Genomic DNA, 13604 nt, shown 5'->3' with positions numbered 1-13604 from the left:
TAGTCATTGGAAATTTCAGCGTCACGTCATCCCCACGTCAGCATGCTTGTATCCGTCGCGTGGAAGCACGCTCGTGGACCGTTCCCGGTAACACGTAGACGGAGAGGATGTCGCTCAGTGCGACACCACTTGTGGCTCCAAGCGTGTCTGCAGGCGTGTCTGCAAGCGTGTCTACCAGCGTGCCTCGAAAGTCATGAGATAAGGTATCAATTTCATCATCGGACGGCTGGTTCCACAACAAAGGAAAAGTGACTGCTGCTGCTATTCATACATGGGACAGGGAGATGGATATCCAAGCTCGCGTCGGCCCACCCTACTCGGCCACCCATACGGCGCTCATGCCCATGCCGGTGCCTATGCACATGGACGTGTTGCCCACCTTCTTCCCCGTCCGCTTCAGCTCGTACAGCAGCGTCGACACCTGCCGGGCGCCGGTGCAGCCGAGGGGATGGCCAAAGGCGATGGCGCCGCCCTTGGGGTTGACCTTGTCGAGCGAGATGCCGAGCTGCTTGGCGCTCCACAGGCACTGGCTGGCAAAGGCCTCGTTGATCTCGTAAATGTCCACGTCGTCGCGCGAGATGCCGGCGAGCTCGTTGGCCTTGGGGATCGCCTTCCAGGGGCCCTGGCCCATGAGGAGGGGCTTGACGCCGACGATGGAGGCGCAGACGTACTTGCCGATGATGGTCTGGCCGAGCTTCTCGGCCGTCGAGCGCCTCATGAGCAGGACGGCGGCGGCACCGTCCGAGATCTGGCTCGCGTTGCCGGCGTGGATGCTGCCGTCGGCGGCAAAGGCCGGCTTGATCTTGGCGAGGGACTGGGCCGTGATGCCGTCACGGACGCCGTCGTCCCGGGCAACCGTGATCTCCTTGGTCTCGCCGGACTTGGGGTCCTCGAACTTGACCTTGAGCGGCACGATCTCGTTGTCGAAGAGACCCTCCTTCTGGGCCCGGACCGCCTTCTGGTACGACGAGGCGGCGAAGGCGTCCTGGTCGGCGCGGGCGACGCCGAGGTCCTTGGCCATGGCCTCGGACAGGACACCCATGGGGACCTTGCAGTTGGCGGCCTCGACGTTGGCCTCGAGGAGGTCCGAAAACTCCGTCACCGCCGAAGGGCCGTACTGGAGAGACATGCTCTCGACGCCGGCGCCGATGCCGATGTCGATCATGCCCGCCTTGATCTGGTTGGCCACGTCGACGCAGGCCTGCAGGCCCGACGAGCACTGGCGGTTGAGCGTGCGGACCGCCGTCGTCTCGGGGAAGCCGGCGACGAGGGTGGCCGCGCGCATCTCGGTGGCACCACCGCCCGGGGCAAGGACGGTGCCGACGCAGATGTCGTCGACGAGCGCCGGGTTGATCTTGGAGCGGTCGATGATGGCCTGCAGGACACCCGCCATGATGTCGGCGGCGGCCGTGTCCTTGAAGCCGCCCTTGCCGCCCTTGGTGAAGGCGCTTCGGCAGCAGGCGGTGACGACGACCTGGCACCATTCCGTCAGCGGCCAACAATCTCTCACGTCACGAAGGAGGGACATGGTGTTTCGGCACGCACATCGTCGGGACGCTTCTCGAGGATCTTATCACGACCACCCGCCGTCGGGTTGCCAGAAAGCTGGCCGCCGAGCTGGGAAATTCTGTCAAAGGCTGCGAGAGAGGACGGTTAGCGGATGCTCGCCAGGCCGGCGGACATGGGAAGTGACCTACCGCCCATTGTGACGGTGAAGGCAAGTTTGGGGGATGGAGACGATGCGAAACGGTATGGCAAGGGAACGGATACGGTAGCGAGATGGGCTGTAGGTGTCGTAGGTAGGTATGGTATGGTCAAGGTGGAAGGTAAGTTGTCGAGAGGGAGTCGGGAAGGGAATTAAGGACGGCGTTCCAGCCCACCTTGCCTACTCTGCCGTTGCCAGCAGGAGCCGTTCCTTGGACCTCGGCGTAGACCTGCTGCAAGCAGCCAGCGCACCCACTGAAGACCCGCTGACATCAGCACCCCGGCTCGACCGAGGCAGGGGAGGGGGCCGCCGCTGCAGCAGGCATGTCGAGCCCGTCGACCTTCCGACCAGCCGCATTTTAGCGTCTCCCCTGTTTTCACATGCCTAGCTGGCCAGGCCCGAACCCCGGAAATGGCCACCCCTGACCCGACGACTCCGGGGTATGTGCCGAATCACCCCCGCCAGAGGGATTGTGCGATAATAATAAAGCTTGAAATATTTGGTTTGTAATACTGGAACTCTGCACTCCGTACTTCGTATGCAGTACGCCCTTTGTTGTCGCTGACATACCACCCAAGAAGTACTTGTACATGTGCTCACTATTATTACTCCGCACAGATACATCTGCAACAAAATATAGGTACCGTCACACGTCCACCTGAACATGTGCATGTGATCCTCCTTCCATCATCTTCCTGTTCGGTAATCGAAATGCCTGAAGGCAACAGATGCATCTATTCCTGCAAATCACGTCCTCGTTTCTGTCGTGGCGGAATACGCGGTCGATTGGTCAGCCTCGATTCTCGAAGCGACAGCAGGTCACGAGGCCGCGCGCCTCCGAATAACCAGAATAAATCAGAATGACCCGGCAAACCAATCTGATCCCTTTCGCCACCATTGCTTGCGTTCGTCATCCTCGAGGGCAGGTGCAAGCCAGCATGCCGCTTCGAATATGCACAGTACATGACAGGGGAGGGCCTGCTGACAAAGGTGACTCGAGCCAATGTTCGTGCCAACATCTTCACGCTCGCATCCGCACAGGACAGAACACAACCAAGGCGGAATGGGCTTTTTGCGCCGGCTTTTCTGTCGATTCGCTTACGCCTTGCTCTCCTTCGGCCCGCTCTCGACGATCTTGTCGTCTGGCGAAAAGTTCAAGCTGATGCTGTTGACGCAGTGCCGTTCGTCGGTTGGCGTCGAGAAGCCCTCGCCCTTGAAGACGTGGCCGAGGTGGCCGCCACAGTTGGAGCAGACAATCTCCGTCCTCGTCATGCCAAAGGCGCGGTCCTCGTGCCGCGTGACGGCGCCGGGGATGCTGTCAAAGTACGCCGGCCATCCGCAGCCTGACTGGAACTTGTGGTTTGCCTTGTAGAGCGGCGCGTTGCACCCGGCGCATGTGTAAACTCCCTGGTCGGGGTAGTGCTTGTTGAATTTCCCAGACCCGGCCGGCTCCGTGCCTTTTTCTCGTAGAATCCGGAACTGCTCTGTAAACCGGCGTGATTGTGAGCGAGGCTAACAGCTCGTTCATGACGAGGCAAGGAGGCCATGGCAGTGGCGAGGTTTTCTACGTACCCTTATTAAGGACAGCCTGCCACTCGTCGTTCGTACGTTGATCGGGATACGACATACTGGCCGCGTTGGACGAGGATGAACGGCCGAGAAGCGCACCCAAGAAGGGAATGCCGGACATGGAGCTCGGTGGAGACAGTCGTAGTTTCGCTAGCTGCTGGACTTGCGGCCGGCGCCGTACGTAGGGACGAGGTTGAATGACTCTGCAGAGGGCGGTGGATAGTAAAGGCGAGTATCGCATGGGAGCGGACTATGCGCGTGGCAGGGGGTGATTGCGACGCCTATAAGTACCATTATAGTACGCCTCAGGACGTGGTGAGGCTGTATACATGCAAGTAATCACAACGTTGCGGGTGACAAATCCGTGCCGGTTTCCAACGGCCGATAAAATCGAGCCAACGCTCCATTTCGTCATGTGTCCAAGGTCTGTGCCACCCGCACTGCCACACGTTGCCACCAAGGACCACCGCGTGGGGCACTGGTGTCCGGGGAGGCGGGCCCGTTTAGTGGACTGCATGCGCCACCAAACCGCTACAAGCGCTGCAAACGCAAGCTCTGCAATGAAGCACGAGCGCTGTGGAATGAACTGTACAAGAACAGAGCACTGCAAGTATTATTAAGTGCTTGCATCAGTGCAGTTCTCCTCCAGTCCGCCAGTCCTGGTACACCAGACGCCTCGGACACGGAATAGGATCATCTAGGTGCGAGAGATCCATTCAACTGCAAGCCACCCACATATAATGATTAGCTGAAATATGGTGTTCCTGGGAGGGACGGGTTCAGCTGGATCACGTCATCGGTTTCAGATGACGTGAGTTGTCACCGCCGCCGGTCGTCATCATTCATCGCCATCGTTATTGTCAGCGCCATGCTTGATATCGATCGGGAGCGAGTACCCCGAGAACAAGATTCAGGCAGGGCGATGGGCTCAAGATTTTTGCCCGAGACGCACACGGATAGAGTTGAATATGATCCGATACAACTGCGCCTTCTGCTGTCAAGAGCGACGATCAGGATTGTGTGTGACGTTCGTCAAGAGAGCAGGTAAAGGATCGAATGCCGCTAATTTTGCTTTCAAGTCTGTGGATGTTTGGAGGCTGAATATAGGACTCAACACACAACGATTTGCTTCATGCGCTTGGTCCGTTGGCCCTCGATCGTTTGCAATAGTTCGAGTGTGGTTGAAGGCCTGTTGCGCCGACGATCCTTTTTGCTGCTTCCCCTCGGCCCCCCCCCCCCACCGCCTTGGTGAATGGGTAATTATTATTAGCGGACGGCAGGCTGTCGGCCTAGCCCAGCTTGCTTTGTCGAACTGGCTTCCCCGCCAAAGCCAAGGCTGCTGCCTTCACCTAGAATGTGCTAGGCACGTGACAGATTGTCCATCCGTTGCGAGAACGTGGCTGCTGGATATACTTTCATTTGATACACCGGTGGCGGTACGTCCCATTGCTCACACGAAATAAAAAAAACCTGAAATGATTCACGTTGCAGTCTAGCAATAGAAGCATACATTGACAGAGAGAGAATGCAAGAATTTTTGGTCCTTTGCGTGCAAAATACTGATAATAATTAATATCTCAGGTTGCAGCATTTATCTGAGACGCGGCGGTGGACAACTGGCCGAGCGAGTTCCACCAAATGGTGGCGCTGGTTCCTTGACTGTCCAATCAAATGCTGCCCTCTTCCCATCTGACTTGGTGCACACACGGTCTTGTGCTCGTACAGGAATAGAGTACTCGTAGGCATTACTGCACTGGCCTTCGGCACGAGAGCCCTGTCTGCCATTTGCCTGCTTGTTCTCTTCCGCGAGTGACAGTGGAACGCAATCGTCGACAGCTCATCGCAGACCAAACACGCAACTCCTGAAACGATTCCACCGTCCTCGGGCATTGCCCTCCCCCACTCTCCTCACGCGTGCTCACAACAGCATCCAATCCATCGCGGCATTTTCCATTGCAGGTCACCATGTCTCGACGGGCACCAAACCCAGCGGCCGAGCGGGCAGCGCAAAACCAGGCAACGATCAAGAGCCTTCTGAAGTTGGAAGCCAACAAGGTCTGCGCCGATTGCAAGAGGAACAAGCGTGCGTCCACCTCGTACACAATCACCCTCCCCACCCTCCCCGCCCAGGCTGTCGCTGACATGGCCGTGATTGAAATGCAGATCCGCGATGGGCTAGCTGGAACCTCGGCGTCTTTGTCTGCATCCGATGCTCGGGCATCCATCGAGGCATGGGCACCCACATCAGCAGGGTCAAATCCGTCGACCTCGACTCCTGGACCGACGAGCAGCTCCAGAGCATCCTGAGTTGGGGAAATGCCCGTGCCAACAAGTACTGGGAGGCCAAGCTCGCCGTCGGCCACACGCCGTCCGACGCCAAGATTGAAAACTTTATCCGAACGAAATATGAGCTGAAGCGTTGGGTCATGGACGGGCCGATTCCTGACCCGTCCACGCTGGACGCGGAAGGCGATGACGACGTGCCGCTCAGCCTGGTCAAGGAGAAGCAAGTGATAGAGAGGAAGGAGTCGATTCGGAAGGCATCGATTGGACAGTCAAGCGCTCCCGCAAGCATGCCTGCGCCCGAGGGTGACCTGATTGGCGGAAGCGACGGCGTCTCCTCCCAGTCAGGCATCGCAGGCCTTGCACCCAGGATTCCGCCCAAGGCCGAAGCTGCGGCGCCGAAGACGACCAACCCGAAGGATTCGTTGCTCGGCCTGGACCTCCTGGGGGGGGTGTCGGCTCCTCCGCGGCCGTCGAGCACCCCTGGAGGCGCCTTTCCCACGGGACAGTCCCGGCCTGACCTGAAGCAGTCCATCCTGTCCCTGTACGCTTCCGTGCCCAAGTCACAGCCTCATACGCAGCAGGTGTTGCCTCAGCAGTCGTCGATGGGTGGCTTGGCGTCGCCGACGCTGAACCAGCAGCCGCGAGGCTCCGTCGGCGGCTTCAACGATGCCTTTGGCAATCTGAGCATGTCTGGGTCGAGCACCCTCGCGGCCGCGCCAGACCCTTTTGCGAGCCTTGGTGGCCATTCCTCGAGCAGCAGGTCCACGCCGATGACGTCGAGCAACAGCACCTTTGGCGGCCTGGCCGGAGGCGGCTTCTTCGACTCGAAGCCAGCTCCGCCGCCAGCGGCATCGCACCAGCAGAAGCCGTCGAACTCCGGCCTTGCCGGCTTCAGCTCGTTCTCTTCCCCTCCGCCCTCACAACAGCCGGCGGTGCCACCCAAGCCTGGGCAGCCGTCGTCCGCCATGGGCGACTTGTTCGACCTGTCCGCTCCCGTCGCGCAGACGTCGGCACCGCCCCCGGTCAACGCTGTTCCTTCGACCAACTCGGCGTTTAACCTATCGAGCCACCAGCAGAAGCCCGTCGCACACCCGGCGGCCGCCGCGGCCAGCTCGAACGTACTTTCAGGCGGTGGCATCTCCGGCATGGACGCCTGGGGCGCCAACGAGTGGGGCAGTCCGGAGACAAGTAACGCAACGACGGCGAAGAACCCCGAGCCGACCAAGCGTACCAGCGCTTCGGACAGCATGGGCTGGGGAAGTGGGGGGTCTTTTGCCAGCACGCCTATCGTTCCCGGGTCTGGCGGCGGCTTCAACGCGGCGCCCAAGGTGTCCGCGGACGAGGAGTTTGGCGGTTGGGCCGCCGGTTCGGCTCCTTCCAACACAGGCAACCCGCCGGCGGCCAAGGGGTCTGCAGGATTTGGAGGGGATGAGGACCTCTTCTCCAACGTCTGGCAGTAGAGGGCCGATGCGGCAACGGCATGCGGCAACGGCATGCGCATTCATTCTTTGAACACGGACCAGTGGATGGAGTGCATCATGACATGGGCGTTTGGCATGTTGGAATCCAGTTAGAATGCAAATAAGGGGCGGAAGGCTGCGTCATTGTGAAGGGATCCTCTCCTCGACGACATGAATGGAAACGATGGTACCGCACGATTCAAATTGACGACAAGCCCATCCAGTTACTAACGCCAAACAAATGCCAAGGGTATTTGAGCCCTGCCAGCCATCCGTACCGATGTCTCCTTTGTCTAGCCAGACATGGAGTCGGGCCAAGAACACTTGCATGCCCAGCCGTAGCATCACCGTGATGACCGCCTTGCTACCCGTTGAATGATGGAACCCAACGTCTGCCGGTGCCACGACGACGACGGGCAACGGTTCAGAGAAAAAGCTTAAGGACGTAGAAGAGCACGATGAATATGCCGATGATGATGCCCGAGAGCTTGAGGATGGCGACCTTGTTGCCTGACGCGGCCATGCGGGTAAGGCGAGTGGCGGAGCCTTTCATCTGCGAAGCCATGGCGGAGAAGGTCTCGGACTTGGCGGAGACGCGTTAGCATGCGAGCCCGGAGGATAGGATAGGACAAGAGAGGCCAAGGGAAGGACGTACGGTGTTGTCGATGACGTCTTGGGCGCGAGCGTTGTCGTAAATGTCCATGGTGACGCCTCGCAGCGCCGAGACCTTGGCGGAGAGCTCGTCCAGCCGGTCATTGTTCTGACGCTCGCGCTCGTAGGCTTCCGACATGGTGAGGGGTCAATCAATGTGTTCGGTTGGTTGCGTGAGGAAAGGACAATGCTGGGGATCAAGGATCAGGCCTTTTCCTTCGTCAAGGAGATGTCCTCGTGCAGCGTCGCGAGGATGGAGAGTCGAGCGTGCGTCGCGTGCCCCATCAGATACGGGGCAATGGTCTGTTGGCGAGCCTGCGGATCGGAGGGCTGCAGTCGCGCGATGGGGTTGAAGCAAGTAGGGATGTCGCGGACGAGCGTTCAGGGGGGGGTTTGGCAAGGCAGGGATTGAGTCCGTCGGTTGTCGAAACGACGACGGCGAGCTTAAGATGCCGATGACGCTAGGACCGGCCTGGCCTGGACTGAACTCCTAACTCCTTGCTTTTGTGCTTGGTGGGTGGAAGCTGTGCACCGCCACAGAAGCTCCGCATTTTGCGTGGCTGAGTCACGTTGGCCAGCTACAGTACAAGCATAATTACAGCAAGTGCGGAGTGTTCCGTACTTTTGTACAGTACTTGCATGTAAGTACTCAGTTGTACTCCGTATTGCATGTACCAAAAGTACTTAGGTACTTATACGGAGAACTTGGGTACGAATCTGAGTACGGAGTAATACATAATACTCGGAACTAGCACAGTCAGCATACAGCGCTTGTGCACTGTAACGAGCGATATACAGTACCTGGAGGCTGATGACCTTCATAACAGGGCTGGGTGACGGTTGACTGACTTAGCCTCCAGCTTCCGTTCGATCAGCCGGCGCGCACGTCGAAACTAAACCATCACCACAACCTCCTCACCCACTTCAGCAATTCATCGGCCCCAATCTTGGTCGTCCTCAAGACTCACCAAGACATCGATCACCGACCTTGGTTCTGCCTCGACCCCGCACTTGCATCGAAGGTGCGGCTGGGATTGCTGATCACTCGAGTCCATCCCAACAACGAGACGATTTCCCGCAAAGACAACGCATTTGCCAGCCTTGGCCCTCGTCCCTTGTCAACCTCTTCCTTCGACTATCGACAACTGCTTAAGGCCCTGTGATATTGGGTGATCGGTACCCGGTACCCTGCCGCCATGGGCCTCCACAACCCCCTCCCGACGTCATCGGTCAAGTGTATGTTGCAGTGCCCCTCTCTCATTTCCTGCTGCCCACTCGGCATGATATAATTCTTCGTCCTTTGCTCACCTTTCGCAGCGGAATGCAAAAAATGCGGCAAGATCCTCGCTTCCTTTGTCAACCCGCGACAGTCCTTCGGTCCCGACAAGGTGATCCCGCCGTCGATCCTCTCCAACGCCAAGGGACTCGCCGTCATCACCATCCTCAAAGCTGGTTTCCTCGGCAGCGGTCGAATCGGCAGCGGAATCGTCGTTGCGCGATTGCCTGATGGGTCCTGGAGCGCCCCGAGCGCCATCGGTCTCGGCGGTGCCGGCTTCGGTGGCCAGATCGGCTTCGAGCTGGCCGATTTCGTCTTCGTCCTCAACGACACGAGCGCCGTCAAGACCTTTGCCCAGGCTGGGTCCTTGACTCTCGGAGGCAACGTGTCGCTCGCGGCCGGGCCGGTCGGGCGCAACGCCGAAGCCGCCGGTGCAGCCTCGCTCAAGAGTGTCGCCGGCATCTTCAGCTACTCGAAGACGAAGGGTTTGTTTGCCGGCGTCTCGCTCGAAGGATCGGCCATCATCGAACGTCGGGACGCCAACGAGCAACTGTATGGCACCCGGTACACTGCCCAGCAAATCCTGACCGGCACCGTCCGCTCACCACCTGAGGCCTATTCTCTCATGTCCGTCCTCAACTCGAAGGAATTCAGTGGCGGGAGAAGCGCCCCGGCGAAGAGAGACTCCATGTACAATGACACTCCAGTCTATGCCAGTGAGCACGACGACGTTGTTTGGAAGGGCCGCCAAGGAAGCGCATACGGCGAGAATGGCCAGCAGGATCGTCCCGGCACTGGCACGAGCGCCGACTTTGAGCCGCCGAAACGCTCGAGCACATGGCAGAACGACGGCTACGACCGCCAGAATTCCGCCATTGCCGCGCGGTCGCGCTCAAGCACCCTTGGCGCCAACGGAGGAAGCGCCAGCAATTCTCCTGCCGGGAAGAAGGTTGCCCCTGGCCGTCCCGTTGCGCCCAAGCCTAACTTTGCGGCGAAACAGGCACCGAACAAGAACGAGGCGGTGGCGCTTTATGACTTTGACGCCGATCAACCTGGTGACCTAGGTTTCAAGAAGGGGGATATCATCACCGTGCTGAAGAAGACGAACAGCGACAACGACTGGTGGTAAGCATGTTCCATGACCCCGTTTCTCCAAAGCTGAGCCTGTACTGATGAGCCTCAGGACGGGAATGCTAGGAACAAAACACGGGATATTCCCCAGCAACTACGTCAAGATGAAGGAGTGAAGGCTGTCGGCTGCTGACAGTAACCCTCCGTCCCTTGCGCGATTTGCCTTGACTTGCCATCCGGGAAACGCATTGCATTTCGATCTACTTTTTCGCATTCGCCGCAAATATGCACTGCCAGGTCCTCTCTATCTGATCTTTTTCTCGACTCGGCTCCTTTTCTACCATCTCGATATCTGACAGATGGACGAGTTATCGAATCTAGCATCCACCGCTAATTCGTGGTGGTGACTGCCCGCCCCCTTGGATCCGATTCCGACGTCTCATGACTTTTTTTATATATACAAAAAAGGACTTTGCGAGGTGTTCATGGCGAAGTTGAATATTTTTCTCCAGGGCTTCCCTGTTCCAATGCGAAGTGAGCATAGGATTTGCTCACGAATGCCCATTCGCCCGCCTTTTTATGTCCACGTTGTAGGTTCAATTCAATCGCAACTGTCCAGCAGATAGCATATTTTGAAATGGCTACCTATCAACTGCAAATCTGGGGTATCAGTCATATACAAAGTCTGCCAAATGCCATTCAACTCGTGTACAGCCGGGGTCAGCGGTCCAATGCTCCCAAATGAGGCCAATTCCCTAACGCCCATGTAACGCGATCTGATGGCGCCCGCGCCCGAGGGCCTATGTAAATGCAAGTTTGGACAAACACACGTTCGCGATGATGCTCCCCGTCTCCCACCTCTGACCACCTCTGGCCAGACCCTCGGCAAAACGCGTCAGCCAGGTTCCCGCGTTGCATTTGCAAACGGGCATCCCGTGAAGTATGACGCTGCTGCCTCCCTGTAGAACCCAGTCGTCCACTTCGGGGCTCATCCCGACGTTGAGAGGCCGGGTGCCAATGTCCACCTTGGTGAGCTCGGGGGCGCATATGCACGCGTCCACGGCATTCATGGTCCATGCCCAAAGCACCGTCGCCGCCGCCGAGAGGGCGGCGTAGGCGATGGGATCGATGGGCTCCCGTCGCCTATCGAGGCCTGGCGCGGCTTCTTGGTACGTCCTCCAGACGTACATGGCCTGGAGGATTGCCGCTCGGCTGTCGGCGGACATGGCCCATTCCTGGACCTGCATGGCCTTGCGCTGCCATGTGGGCGAGGCTGTGCCCGCCTCCGCCTCCGTCCAGGGCGAGATTTGGGCAACGTCGCGAATAGCCTGGACATCGGCGAGAAGATGGATGCTCAGGAGGTGATGAAGCATCCTCGCGGTGAAGATGCAGGAATAGAGCCGTTCCAAGACTCGTTGTCTCCATTTAGGCTCTGACGGCAGCCCCTTGCCCGAGTAGGCTCGGAGGAGGAAGTCGGGATATTGGCCATGCAGCTTCGGCCTCTCGATGGCGTCCTCTATCGTATCTAGTTGGTGCTTGCAGAGCCTCAGCTCTCGAGAAATAGCATCGGCCTTGAGAGCCGCCGTCTCATCTTGATGGCGCCGTAGTTGCTGAAGCAGCCAAATGTCGTTCCACGTTCCCAGAAGGCAGGTCTGAACATCTTCGACCAAGATGCCCGCCGTTTGTTGCTGCTGCGAGGCGATGCTTAGACAGGACATTTTGTAGGCCCCCCGCTGCCAGGGCTCGCCTCGGTGACGGGGAAAGAAGATATGCAGGCCGTACGAGTTCCACATGGCAAACGTGGACGTCAAGCCGAGGTCGAGATCCTCGCGTCTGAGCAGCGGTGGCTGGTTGCAGAACAGCGACAGATAGACGTCGATTTGCAGCGTGCACACGGCCAGCCTGCGACAGCATTAGCCCTGCCGAGCCGGGGTCGGCACAAGGAGCCTAGCTACCTCTTCCACTGCTCAAAGGTGGTGAAGACCCAAGGAACAAAGTCTCCAGGGTAGTGAGTCTCCTTCTCCCGCTCTTGGGCCTCGGCGTTGAAGCAGTTGTTCTGGCGCAACGCGGCGATGAGAAGGCTGAGAAGCCTTCGCGCCCGCTTGATACAGCTATCTCTCTGCCGGCATGTCAGCGGAGGTCTCGTCGAATGGGGCAGGCGAGACGAACCCCCGTCTCGAATGCGAAGATGATGTTCAAGAGGGCGACCTGGTAGGTCCCGAGAGGCCAAGGGTGGTTCAAGTCGTACGTGTCGTTGGCCTACCGCCGTCAGCAACGAGGCGACGCCAACAATGGCTGCTTCGTGCGAAGGCGTACCAGATCATGAAAGCATTTCTCGACGAGCACATCGTGAATCTCGATGACGTGCTCTCTCAGGCTGCAGTCGTAGTGGAGCCAGGAGGTGATCATGACGATGGAGGCAATTTCGGCGACGCTATCATTCGTCTCATCCACCGACGGAGCATGGAGAAGTGGCCAGCGGTCGTGAAAGGCACCGAGGAAGGACTCGACACAGGCGGAGAGCCACGATTTGGGAACGGCGCAGGGCGATGACGGATTGTTGGGCGATTTTCTCGACTGAGATGCCACGGCCCTGAGGATGGCCTGCAGGGCCGTCTTTGTTGTGAAGCCTTCGGCTTCGTTGGTGCCGTGGCTTCTCAACTCGACGGCACCGTTGTTGACGAGCAGCGAGGTGGGGAGAGCCAGCCGCTCGGGTTCGACGGACGGAGGGGATACCCGCTCCGCGAGCGAGTCTTGCGAACTGGGCGAGGCCCTGCGCACTCTGTCGGCCGCGTTTTCGTCCCGCCGGCCGTAGGTGCACATGACGCCCCTCTTGGTGCAGAGCGAACATTGCTTGCCCCCATCGCACTTTGTTTTGTTGGCATGGCAGGTATCGCAGGCTCGTCCTCTTCGCGAGTCCGGGACTGCGGCTGCCGCTCCGTGGATGCCGGCGTGGCGACGGAGCAGATCGCTGCGGGAGGAGGACAGGGGATCGTCAGGTCAAGGGGACGGACACTTCGACCGATGGAGCGCTGCGATGGCCATCACTCACCTGCGGCTGAAGGAGCGGCCGCAAACGAGGCAGCTGAAGGCCGGACCGCCGTGGGTGGCCTGATGGCGACGCAGGTGTTCCTTCCGGAGGAAACTCTTCCCGCAGTGGCAAACGTGGCGGTCCTGGGACCTAGAGCCCATATCGCCTGCTTCTCCGTACCCCGCGATGTTCGAGAGTGCCTGTGCACGTACCGAATGCTTGGGCTTGGCTTTCGGCAGATAGAGTCAGCAAGGATCGACGAAATGGTCGCACGGCACGCCGTGGCATGCCATGGCAGGGACCGTCCGCCTCCCGGCTCCCGCCCCAACGGCCGTACGCCAAGTGGAATCCTCCATCCAACTCCCGAGGCCCGTGGGGGAGGGAAAGCTAGGAGGAGGAGCAACAGCGGTGGAGGGACGAGCAGGAGGAGGTGGAAAGCGGTTGTTGATTGGCTTGCACCGGCATGCGGAGGATTGATGAATAGGAGTGATGTGGGATGGACGAGACACGAAAGGACACTGTTCGCAGGGACGGATGGGAAGACTGTGCTCGTTT

The 13604-nt window shown here is 59.0% G+C and overlaps 6 protein-coding genes across 6 annotated transcripts; 2 read left to right on the top strand and 4 right to left on the bottom strand.

Moving 5' to 3' along the window:
* Positions 1-313: 313 nt before the first annotated feature.
* On the bottom strand, positions 314-1704 carry DCS_07010 (3-ketoacyl-CoA thiolase; the record flags this gene model as incomplete). The annotated part of the gene is made up of 3 exons (XM_040804297.1): positions 314-1474; positions 1546-1637; positions 1698-1704. 3 exons carry the CDS (start codon positions 1702-1704, stop codon positions 314-316), a joined length of 1260 nt encoding a protein of 419 aa, XP_040654401.1.
* A 1099-nt stretch (positions 1705-2803) lies between these two features.
* On the bottom strand, positions 2804-3515 carry DCS_07009 (uncharacterized protein; the record flags this gene model as incomplete). Its single annotated transcript, XM_040804296.1, has 2 exons — positions 2804-3189; positions 3278-3515. The coding sequence occupies 2 exons, from the start codon at positions 3513-3515 to the stop codon at positions 2804-2806; spliced, it is 624 nt and encodes a 207-aa protein (XP_040654400.1).
* A 1724-nt stretch (positions 3516-5239) lies between these two features.
* Positions 5240-7020, top strand: DCS_07008 (stromal membrane-associated protein; the record flags this gene model as incomplete). Its single annotated transcript, XM_040804295.1, has 2 exons — positions 5240-5357; positions 5438-7020. The coding sequence occupies 2 exons, from the start codon at positions 5240-5242 to the stop codon at positions 7018-7020; spliced, it is 1701 nt and encodes a 566-aa protein (XP_040654399.1).
* Positions 7021-7444: 424 nt separating this feature from the next.
* DCS_07007 (SNARE protein) lies at positions 7445-7810 on the bottom strand (the record flags this gene model as incomplete). Its single annotated transcript, XM_040804294.1, has 2 exons — positions 7445-7603; positions 7676-7810. The coding sequence occupies 2 exons, from the start codon at positions 7808-7810 to the stop codon at positions 7445-7447; spliced, it is 294 nt and encodes a 97-aa protein (XP_040654398.1).
* Positions 7811-8867: 1057 nt separating this feature from the next.
* On the top strand, positions 8868-10194 carry DCS_07006 (uncharacterized protein; the record flags this gene model as incomplete). Its single annotated transcript, XM_040804293.1, has 3 exons — positions 8868-8907; positions 8989-10072; positions 10131-10194. The coding sequence occupies 3 exons, from the start codon at positions 8868-8870 to the stop codon at positions 10192-10194; spliced, it is 1188 nt and encodes a 395-aa protein (XP_040654397.1).
* A 624-nt stretch (positions 10195-10818) lies between these two features.
* Positions 10819-13210, bottom strand: DCS_07005 (uncharacterized protein; the record flags this gene model as incomplete). Its single annotated transcript, XM_040804292.1, has 5 exons — positions 10819-11920; positions 11974-12137; positions 12188-12277; positions 12335-12989; positions 13071-13210. 5 exons carry the CDS (start codon positions 13208-13210, stop codon positions 10819-10821), a joined length of 2151 nt encoding a protein of 716 aa, XP_040654396.1.
* Between the last annotated feature and the right edge of the window lie 394 nt (positions 13211-13604).

Source organism: Drechmeria coniospora, chromosome 03, assembly GCF_001625195.1.
Source record: "Drechmeria coniospora strain ARSEF 6962 chromosome 03, whole genome shotgun sequence".
NCBI lineage: Eukaryota > Fungi > Ascomycota > Sordariomycetes > Hypocreales > Ophiocordycipitaceae > Drechmeria > Drechmeria coniospora.
The sequence above is the reverse complement of the archived record's forward strand: the minus strand, read 5'-3'. Positions and strand labels throughout refer to the sequence as shown.